This window comes from Pseudorca crassidens, chromosome 12 (assembly GCF_039906515.1).
Source record: "Pseudorca crassidens isolate mPseCra1 chromosome 12, mPseCra1.hap1, whole genome shotgun sequence".
Taxonomy (NCBI): Eukaryota; Metazoa; Chordata; class Mammalia; order Artiodactyla; family Delphinidae; genus Pseudorca; species Pseudorca crassidens.
In genome coordinates, this window is record NC_090307.1 from 6,204,970 (window position 1) to 6,215,725 (window position 10,756).

At 43.8% G+C, this 10,756-nt stretch overlaps 1 protein-coding gene across 1 annotated transcript; it reads right to left on the minus strand.

Annotated features, from left to right (window-relative positions):
• Positions 1-5,530: 5,530 nt before the first annotated feature.
• LOC137203200 (uncharacterized) lies at positions 5,531-10,373 on the minus strand. The gene is given in 3 exon segments (XM_067698851.1): positions 5,531-5,953; positions 5,956-9,702; positions 9,705-10,373. Coding segments are annotated over 3 exon segments (4,434 nt in total). The 5' UTR covers positions 10,339-10,373; the 3' UTR covers positions 5,531-5,900.
• Positions 10,374-10,756: the final 383 nt, after the last annotated feature.

The following is a 10,756-nucleotide window of genomic DNA, read 5'->3' on the forward strand; positions in this document are numbered from 1 at the left end:
ATCTCACTCTGTATTCACATATTGGTCTCTATTCAAAAATATTTCTGCTATATAGATATTCATAAATATCTCTGAATTTGTAAAGTCCGACTTTAAAAAAAGACAAAAGTCCAACCTTTAAATAAAGACAAAAATATAGGCATCAGAATAAAGTATGCTGCTTTTAAACGTCTTGACTCATTCAGTGAATGGGAGTACCTATTGGTTTGTTATGGTTTAGTTTTATACATAAATGGGAAATCCACAATGGCTAGAAAAGGTATTTTAAACAAACAAGCATTTTTCTTTGCTACCCAACAGATGTTTGTTAATATAGATGTAAATTCTTTTTAGCTTACTTTCACCAATCAAATAAGAAAATAAATAAAGTACTCTCTGTTTATCCTTATATAGTCAGTATTCTCAATATATGTATTTTTTGGTAGCATAGAAATATTGAATGCAGATATTTATTCAAGCATCCAGAAATATTGTGTGATCTCGGCCAATTTCTAATCAAATTGTTGATTTAAGCATAATTATGGCCATTTAAATACATATAAGGCCTTAGAAGATCGTGGAAAATGAAATACCTATTTAAAGCCATAAATCAAACAGAATGAGCATAAGCGAGTCACTAGGTTTTCCGTCATCCCTGATCTATCAGTAAACTATCAGTAAACTATCTCCCTTTGTTTTCAGCCTCTGAGGATGTTCACACTCAAGAAACTACTCGTGGAATTTCAAAGTTATTCAAAGTCAGTAGATTATGAATTGAATCTTTCTTACTTCCTTTAACCACAGAATTTAAACTGTTTTCTATTCCCACAGAGAGAGACACATCTTTCTATCTGTTCACAATGTGATTTCACGTGAAACGGAACCACACAGAAGTGAAGGTGGGTATTCTTCATCCCTTCTTCTCCTCGAGCCCTGAACTGTATCTTATTTCCTTGGAGTGAAATGAATAAATAGCTCTTTTACTAACCCCTCCAAGTCCCTTTCTTGATCACTGCTCCAATCTAGGCCCAGTGGAATTTCCTAATACACACTGATTTTGCTGAGCATGTCGTTATTTTATTCATTGATCGATTGATTTAATTTAGCTACTTTCTTAACTGTGATTTACAAACAGTCACCAATGTACATTTCTTTTGTATATGTAATCAAATAGACTAACATCTTATTGGAAAAATAAATTAGAATTTGCAATTTAGTACAAGTTTGTTAGCTTTGTTGTTATTAATTATTTTAGTTTCAAAGAGCTCTCAGCATATTAGTCTCCCTAATTTCAGGCACTTTTTCTGGAAAATAGGAGCTTGGACAGGTACAAGTTTGAATTATGGAAAAACATTATTTCTAACAGGAGGCCAATATAAGTTTCTACCATGTAACTTATTTTTAAATATCATTAAAAGTTTTTATTTCTATAGAAGTATCTTTTCTTTTTATAGCTAGAATATAGACACAACATTTGTAAAGACAGATATTTAATTGTTGTAATGAAAAGTTGTTGAATAAATGGAAGTAAGGGATAGATTTTTCTCTTGGCTTTCACCTGGGGTCATGAGATAGAGAACAATTTTTTAGGTATAAAGTAATAACCATTAAATTCAATTTGATAGATTTACCTAAATTTATGTGAATTCCCTGGTGGTCCAATGGTTAGGACTCTGTGCTTTCACTGATGGGGCCTGGGTTCAATCCCTAGCGGGAGAACTAAGACCCCACAAGCTGCATGGCATGGCCAAAAAAATAGATTTACCTAAATTTATTTATTTCCATTTCCAGCAGAGTGTATAACAGAAACAAGTACTTCAGTACAGAATTCATAGTAGCTGTTCTACCTAAGTAATTAGTTCTACCTAATTACGTTTGTTAGGTTCCCAAATATTTATATATTAACTTGAAATGTGGATGAGAAACATCCCATTATAACTAGAAAAGCTGACCAACGAACACACAAATATACATTCCCCATAGAACTCAGACAGAATTAACTGTTTCTTTCTCTTTTTAGTCTGAAGTTTACAAAGGATTCTCATATCTTGAAATTTGCATTTTGGAAGAAATGCTTTTAAAATTCAGATATTTATACATATATCATATCATTAGTCATGTAGCTGGTTTGTTTTTTAAGTAATGGGAGAGTATGGCTTCTTTAGACATAAGAATGTATGAACATTCAAGCAATAATTGTCACTACCTACCTTTATAGCCATTTTTTTTTTTTTTAGCGATTACTTACAAAGAATTTGGCCTAGCAGAAAACGTGTTTTAAATTACTGTCATTTTTCAGTTTGAATGTAATAACTTTCTAGCGAACACTATAGATGCAATGCTTTATTCAACTGTCATAGGAATGTATCTACTGTGTGTACATTTAAAATATAAGCAGGGAGCTTCCCTGGTGGCGCAGTGGTTGAGAATCTGCCTGCCAATGCAGGAGACACGGGTTCGAGCCCTGGTCTGGGAAGATCCCACATGCCGTGGAGCTACCAGGCCCGTGAGCCACAACTACTGAGCCTGCGCGTCTGGAGCCTGTGCCCCTCAACAAGAGAGGCCGTGACAGTGAAAGGCCCGCGCACCGCGATGAAGAGTGGCCCCCGCTTGCCGCAACTAGAGGAAGCCCTTGCACAAAAAAAACGAAGACCCAACACAGCCAAAAAAATAAAAATAAAATAAAATAAAAACATAAGCAGTATGTAAATTATATAAACAGAAAAAAATATGGTTTTAGCCCTAGTATTAAATACTTTTGCAGTCTAACCCAGGAAACAATTGTGATTTTTCGACTCAGAAAAAAATTATAAAAAATCTAAGTAAAATAGTGTTAGACCTGCGCGGTCTCCTAGGAGTTTCGACTCGCCCAGGAAACAACAAGAGTCGGAAGTCGATGCAAAACGCAAGAGGTTTATTGAAGGCCGGTGCACCGGGGTTCCTTGGTCCTCATGCAGGAGGTCGAAGAAGAAACCCTTTTGGGCGCGAATATGTCAGTTTTATAGGTTCCCACTTCCCCGTATGTAAATTATAGATTTGGTTGTGTTCTCCTGCTGATTGGTCCCGGCTTAGGCTCGGACCAGAGAGGGAACTTGTCCCCAGCTGCCTGATTGGTCTTTGACAGACACCTTTTTTACATTTTGTTATCTCCCTCCTTCTCCCCAGCTGCCTGATTGGTCTTTGACAGACACCTTTTTTACATTTTGTTATCTCCCTCCTTCTCCCCAGCTGCCTGATTGGTCTTTGACAGACACCTTTTTTACATTTTGTTATCTCCGGACATCCTGGAAATTCACCCATTGTCTAAGAAGCCCCTATTGTCTGGAGAGTTCTTAATCATTAGCTGGAACAATGTCCCTCGAGTCCCACATTCCCCCCTTTTTCTTGTGACTATTGATTCCAATCATGGAATCTCAACCTTCTGTTCGTAAACTTTGGTACTGTTGTCTTAACATTAGAACTTGTACAGTACTGATACGTTCTCTAATAAATGCTATCAAGCGATTTAGAACACATGGTCCAAAAGTTAAAATCAACAATAAAACAATAAGAGGTCCCAACAGAGTAGAGATTAAGGTGGTAAACCAGGGGGACTTATCAAACCATGATTGAAACCATCCTTTTTCGTTTTCTCTCTCCTTTTGCCTTTTATCTAAGCGTTCCCTTAGTTTATCCATGGTTTTGGTAATGGTTCCTGAATGATCAATATAAAAGCAACATTCTTCTTCTGGAGCGGCGCATAATCCCCCTTCTTTAAGAAACAGCAAATCTAGGCCTCTTCTATTCTGCAACACCATTTCTGAAAGTGAGGTGAGTGATTCCTTTAGTTGAGTTATGGAACTTTCTAATGCTCGAAGGTCGATGTCTACAGCCTGTCTTAAACTTGCATAATACTGGGGTTGTTGTATGAGGGCTGTGGTTCCTGTTCCTATCCCGGCAGATATTCCTAGTCCTAGAAGGACAGCCAATGTGAGGGTTACAGGCTCTCTCTTCCTTCTCGTTTTTCCCTCGTATTCATCTAAGAAGGACGAATCTGAATGATAGATAAGTCTAGGAACTAATTGCACTAGCACACAAAAATCAGCTGAATTGTTGAGAACCTCTAGAGAGACACAAGGGGTTAGCCCCGTGTTACATGCCCACCATCCATCTTGGGGAGGTACAAGATATCCCGAGCCTGAAGGGAGGCTGAAATCATGACAAAGGTGTCGATGGGACTGGGGAGGTGTTCCTATACAAGTACCATTTCCAGAAACCGAAGACAGAGTTAATTTACTGTTCCCTTTCTGTTTCCATCGACAGTGGTCCGGGGAGCTGACATTAGTATAATTAGAACTATATCCTATAGCATCATAATAAGGGGGAGGGGCAGCATAACAGAGCCAACATGATTTTGTAGCCTCCGGGTTTGTAGCATTAAGGACCGTAAAGGCTGCCTGCACCAAAGAAAGCATCCTATCCTGAGGAGTCCCAGGCTTAACTGTGGGTTCTTTGGATCCAGAGGTTTCATTAGTCTCATTCTTTGTTGACGTAGTTGAAGGGGCCGGGGGAAGCAAAGGGGGGCCAAGTACGGGATTTGGGCCTATTGATATAGGAGCAGGAGTCTCAATCTTTAGCTTAAGGGTCATTAATATTCCCAAATCATATCCATTCTTGTAAAATCTAATGCCCCATGAGTGGCCATTTACCCATTTTTTATCTCTTTTTCCAGGATTACTAAAGGAAATTTTGAGGGGGTGGCACCATCCTGAACATTCGGGGGCGACGGGTCGGGGACCCCTATAAGAAGTATGAGTGTAGTTGGCTGTTACTGTAATAAAATCCCAAGTTGAGGTGGGTCTCCAATAAGTATCTCCTGTGGTTTCACATCCCCAGTTTTGGCAATATAAATTTTCAGTTCCCCCACATTTATAATTCAGGGATCGGGGGCGATGGAACCCAGGGCATACATAGAAGGAGAGGGTTCTGAGCCAACTTCTTCGGACCTGGTTTTTACAACCCTCTCCGGAGTAATCAGCTTTAGTTAGAAGTTGGGACGGAGCATTATGCTGATCATAATAACTCTCTAGATCCCAATAGGGAGCTCCTATGGCCAGTTTACAGACATCAGGAAAAAGGTCTGGCCACCAGGTCCAGGGAGGGGCAGTATGGCTAATGGACCAGGTTATATCTCCAGTTTGAGAAATTACCTGCCAAGTTAGACGTTGGGGCAGGTGAGGGCTAAAATCACTTACAGTCAGTAAAGGCAGTAAAACCAAAATTATAAGTCTTAGGTTCGTAGAAGCTTGAGTTTGAGCGGGTTGTCGGTTCTTTGGGCCTGCCATCCTGATGATGCCGCCGCTGGTGCAGCTTTCACGTGTGAAGCATGGATCCAGGCAGCGATGCCGTCCACTTTTATGGCCGTTGGGGTGGTTAGGAGGACGGTGTATGGTCCTTTCCATCGAGGTTCCAACGTCTGGGTTCGATGCCGACGGACGTATACGGAGTCTCCGACTTGGAAAGGATGAGTTTCTCCCAGTGTTCCCGGTTGGTAGGCCTCGGCGAGTTGGGACCATATCTCCTTTTGGACCAGTTGGAGTCCCAATAGCCTAGCATACAAGTCAGTGTTATTTTGACAGTCTGGTTTTATTTCTTCTCCTAAGGTGAGAAGGGGAGGTGGGGCCCCGTATAGCACCTCAAAAGGAGTAAGATGGTACCGGGAAGGTGTATTCCTAACCCGGAACAGGGCTAAAGGAAGGAGCACCGTCCAATCTGTACCGCCAGTCTCCAAGGACAATTTGGTTAGGGTCTCTTTTAGAGTTCTATTCATTCTTTCTACCTGACCTGAACTCTGGGGTCTATATGCACAATGTAATTTCCAATCAGTCCCCAAATATCTGGCCACATCCTGACTTACTTGGGCGACGAAGGCTGGACCATTATCAGACCCTATTACCTTTGGTGCTCCAAATCGAGGAAAAATTTCTTCTAAAATCTTCTTGGCTACTACAGCAGCTGTTTCTTTCTTTGTTGGGAAAGCCTCTATCCATCCTGAAAAAGTGTCTACAAAAACTAAAAGGTATTTATTACCGTACCTTCCAGGACGCACTTCGGTAAAGTCCACTTCCCAGTAAGTTCCTGGGCGGTCCCCCCTGAGTCTCTTTCCAGTTTCAAGTTTCCCTTTGTGAGCATTTACCTGTTGACATGGGACGCATTCCTGCACAATTTGTTCAGCTAATTTTGTCATTCCAGGGGTTTCGTACCCAGCTTTTTGTAACAAGGCTACCATCTTTTTAGTCCCCAAATGTGTCCATCTGTGCATCTGTTGTAACATGGATTCTGCTTGCTGAGGGGACAAAGTTCCTTTTGTTGTGGCCGGGATGATTTCTTCGTCGCGGCCTGGTTTTTCAGGAACTTTATCTGACAGTCCTAGAATGACTTCTCCTGATGCTATTTCTCGGGCCACTTGGTCAGCCATATTATTTCCCCTAATTATTGGGGTATTTCCTTTTTGATGTCCAGGGCAGTGGATGATACTGACTTTAGTAGGAAGCATAAGTGCAGTCAACAAAGCCATGATTTCGTCTTTGTTTTTAATTTCTTTGCCACCTGAAGTTAGTAGCCCTCTCTGTTGGTAAATGGCACCGTGGATATGAGCGGTAGCAAACGCATATCTACTGTCTGTGTAGATGTTTACTTTTTTATTCTCTGCCATCTCTAATGCCCTCGTCAGGGCAATTAATTCAGCTCGTTGGGCTGAGGTCCCTTGTGGTAGCGCCGCTGCCCATATGACTTGTTTTCCGTCTACCACGGCTGCCCCAGTTCGACGCTTACCTTCCTCCAGGAAACTGCTCCCATCCGTGAACCAGGTGAAATCAGCATCAGGGAGGGGCAGGTCCATCAGATCTGGCCTACTGCCGTGTGCTGCGGCCAGTACTTCCTGACAATCATGTATGATGGTGGAGCCTTCCAAGTCAGGATCAGGTAGCAAGGTGGCTGGATTGAGTCCTGTGGCTGGAGCAAACTTGATGCGATCTGAGTTTAGCAACAGGGTTTGGTAATGGGTCATCCTGGCATTAGTTAGCCACCTATCCGGTGGTTGACGGACTACATTTTCCAGGGCATGAGGAGCTGTTATCGTTAGATTTTGTCCTAAAGTTAGTTTGTCAGCATCTTTGACTAGAACAGCCACTGCAGCGATTATCTTTAAACAGGTGGGCCACCCTGATGCCACAGGGTCCAATTTTTTTGACAAATAAGCAACTGGGCGATTCCAGGGACCCAATTTCTGAGTCAATACTCCTTTTGCAATGCCCTTATTTTCGGCCACATATAAATGAAAAGGTTTGGTTACATCTGGCAGTCCTAGGGCTGGAGCTGAAAGTAAAGCTCGTTTGATTTGGTCAAAAGCCCGTTGTTCCTTATCGCCCCAAACGAAAGGAGTGCTGTTTTTGGTTAGGGGGTACAATGGGGCTGCCAGCTCAGCAAACCCTGGAATCCATAGCCTACAGAATCCGGCCGTCCCCAAAAATTCTCTAACCTGCCTGGCGTTTTTGGGAGCCGGAATTTGGGCCACCGTATCCTTTCTGCTCTCCGTGAGCCATCTTTGCCCCCCTTTTAATAGATACCCCAGGTAACTGACCTGTTGTTGGCATATTTGTGCTTTCTTGGCTGAGGCTCTATATCCCAGGGTTCCAAGTTCCGTTAACAGTTTTTCAGTACCCTTGATACAATCTTCTTGGGTCTCAGCAGCTAATAAAATATCATCAACGTATTGGAGTAATGTTATCTGGGGATTTGATTCTCTATATAATGCCAAATCCTGATGGAGAGCTTCATCAAAGATGGTCGGGGAGTTCTTAAATCCCTGAGGTAGCCGTGTCCATGTCAGCTGACCAGACATTCCCGATGTTGGATCTTTCCATTCGAAGGCAAAGTAGGGTTGGCTCAGGGGAGAGAGTCTTAAACAAAAAAAAGCATCTTTAAGGTCCAAAACAGTATACCACGTATGTTGAGGTGGAAGAGTGCTCAGGAGGTTGTAAGGGTTTGGAACTGTGGGGTGGAGGTCTGCCACCCGTTTGTTTACCTCTCGTAGATCCTGCACCGGCCGATAATCATTTGTTCCTGGTTTCTTTACCGGCAGGAGAGGGGTGTTCCATGCTGATTGACATCTTATTAAGATGCCCAAGTCTAGTAGCCTCTGTATATGGGGACGGATACCGTCTTTGGCTTCTCTACTCATGGGGTATTGACGGACCGTTATTGGGGTGGCAGTTGCCTTGAGTTCCACTAGCACCGGGGGCCGATTTTTGGCCATCCCCATTCCGGCAGTTTCTGCGCAGGCTTGAGGGAACCGAGTTACCCAATCTGTAACATTAACTCGTGAGGATGAAGGCTGCTCGTATAATTTATATTCATCTTCTAATTTCATAGTCAATATTTGAAGTAACCTTCCTTTATTATCAGTTATGGTGGGACCTTCTGGCTGAAAGTGGATTTGAGCCCCTACTTTGGAGAGTAAATCTCTTCCCAGCAAAGGATAGGGGCATTCCGGAATAATCAAAAATGAATGGGTTACTCGTCCAATCCCAAGATCTACTGTCCTTCGTGTGGTCCATGAATATTGTTTATTCCCAGTGGCTCCTTGTACCCATGACCTTTTAGCTGAGATAGGACCTTTTGAGTGGAGAAGGACGGAGTGCTGGGCTCCGGTATCTACCAAAAATTGAACAGGTTCCCCCTCCACTTTAAGAGTTACCCGGGGCTCGGGGAGAGGGTTCGAGCCCTGACTTTCCTAGTCTTCTTCTTCCAAGGTTAAGATTTTGTTTCTGGTTGGCCTTCCTCCATTCTTTTTCTTAGGGCATTCTCTCGCCCAATGTCCTTTTTCTTTACAGTAGGCACATTGGTCCTTGTCTAATGGTCGCCTTCTGTCTGCCGTTCGCCCTTCCTGCCCATTTCTATCCCCTATATTTCTTCCTCCAACCACAGTGGCCAGTATCTTACTTAAATTCCTCTCTTGTCTCTTATCTCGTCTTCTTTCACGGGCTGCCTGCTCTTTCTGCTTTCTTTCTTCCTTCTCTTCCTCTGTTTCTCTTTTGTTATATACTTTATCTGCCTCTTTTACTAACTCCTGAAGCGAAAATCCCTGCAAGCCATCTAGCCTCTGTAATTTCTTCCTAATATCAGGGGCCGCTTGATCAATGAAAGCCATTGCTACAGTAGCCCTATGTTCCTCCGAAGTTGGATCATAAGGGGTAAAGCGTCTAAAGGCTTCCATTAAACGTTCCAGGAACACAGCTGGCGATTCCTGGGGCCCCTGAGTTACTTCCCTTACCTTAGCCAAATTAGTGGGCCGTCTGGCCGCTCCATGGAGACCCGCCACCAGAGCCTGGCGATACATTTTCAGGCGCTCCCTACCTTCCGGGGCATTGAAATCCCAGTTTGGCCTGACGAGTGGGAAACCAACATCAATCTCATTAGGCAGCTGGGTAGGTTGCCCATTGGCGCCTAATACATTTTTTCTGGCTTCTAAAAGAACCCGTTGCCTCTCCTCAGTCGTTAGGAGAGTCTGAAGCAGCTGCTGACAATCATCCCATGTGGGCTGGTGGGAGAAAACAAGAGATTCTATTAAAGCGGTAAGGGCCTGTGGATTTTCGGAAAAAGTTGGGTTATGCATTTTCCAATTATAAAGATCTGCAGAGGAAAAGGGCCAATATTGGAGAGGTCTATTCCCTTGGCCGTCGGGGGGGGGCCATACTCTCTAAGAGGTAGGGCAGTGGAGTCCGGGGAGATAGCCCTCCGGCTCCTAGTGCCCGCTGAGGGACCCCTTTCTTCTTCCATCATGGATGGTTCCCTTTGTGCCGAGGGCAGTGGAGCTGGGGGTCCTCTAGGTGGTAGGGGATTTGGGGCCGGAGGATAAGGGGGTGGGGAATCCAAAAGAAGCAAATCGGACTGCGGGTCAGGATAAATCGCCTTCGGTGGATCCGGGGCGTCAGGTAGCTTTTCCGTGTTGGGGTTTTTCTTTAAGGCTAATATCTCCGACGCTGCTGATGTGTGCGCGGACGTACCTGTTGAGGAAACAAAGGGCCGGACCCACGGAGGTGGGGAGAGAATTAAATCTTCCCAGACCAAGACATATGGTACTTGGTCTGGGTGTCCGTGGGGATCTATATTAAATATTTTAGACTTCAGCAGCTTAATCTTGTCTAATAAAAAGGATCCTTCGGGGGGCCATCCTATCTGAAATGTTGGCCATTCAGAGGCACACAAAGTCTGCCACTTTCCTTTCTTCACCTCTACCGAAAAATTATGCGCTCTGGCCCGAACTTCGGTCCAATGGCTTAGGGTAAGGGAAAGAGGAGTCGTCACAGTTTGTCCCATTGTCGTCCGTCAGAGAAGAAGAATAGACCACAATACAGAAACAGTTAAAACTCCATGAAACACATATACGCATGGGCCACCGCGAGCTCGCTTCAAAACCGAAACTTCTTCAGATGGCAGTTATCACCAAGGGAACTGCCGAAACCGAGTGAAGGGGAGACAGAGTTTGCCTCTCCTTCCAGATGAGCCACCAGGGCGTCCCCTAGGGCTCATGGACGCCGGCTATTAGCACGTCTGCCTAGCCAGAGGTCCGATACAGATTCCATAATAAGCCGATTCTTATGGCTTTCCTCCGATAATGGCCCACAAAGAACAAGGGACAAACAGACAATCAAGCTCGAGCTTACCTGGTACCTCCAACTCCCGATGTTCTTGTGGTCCGGGGCGAGTGGAATCCCGGACGAGCCCCCAAATGTTA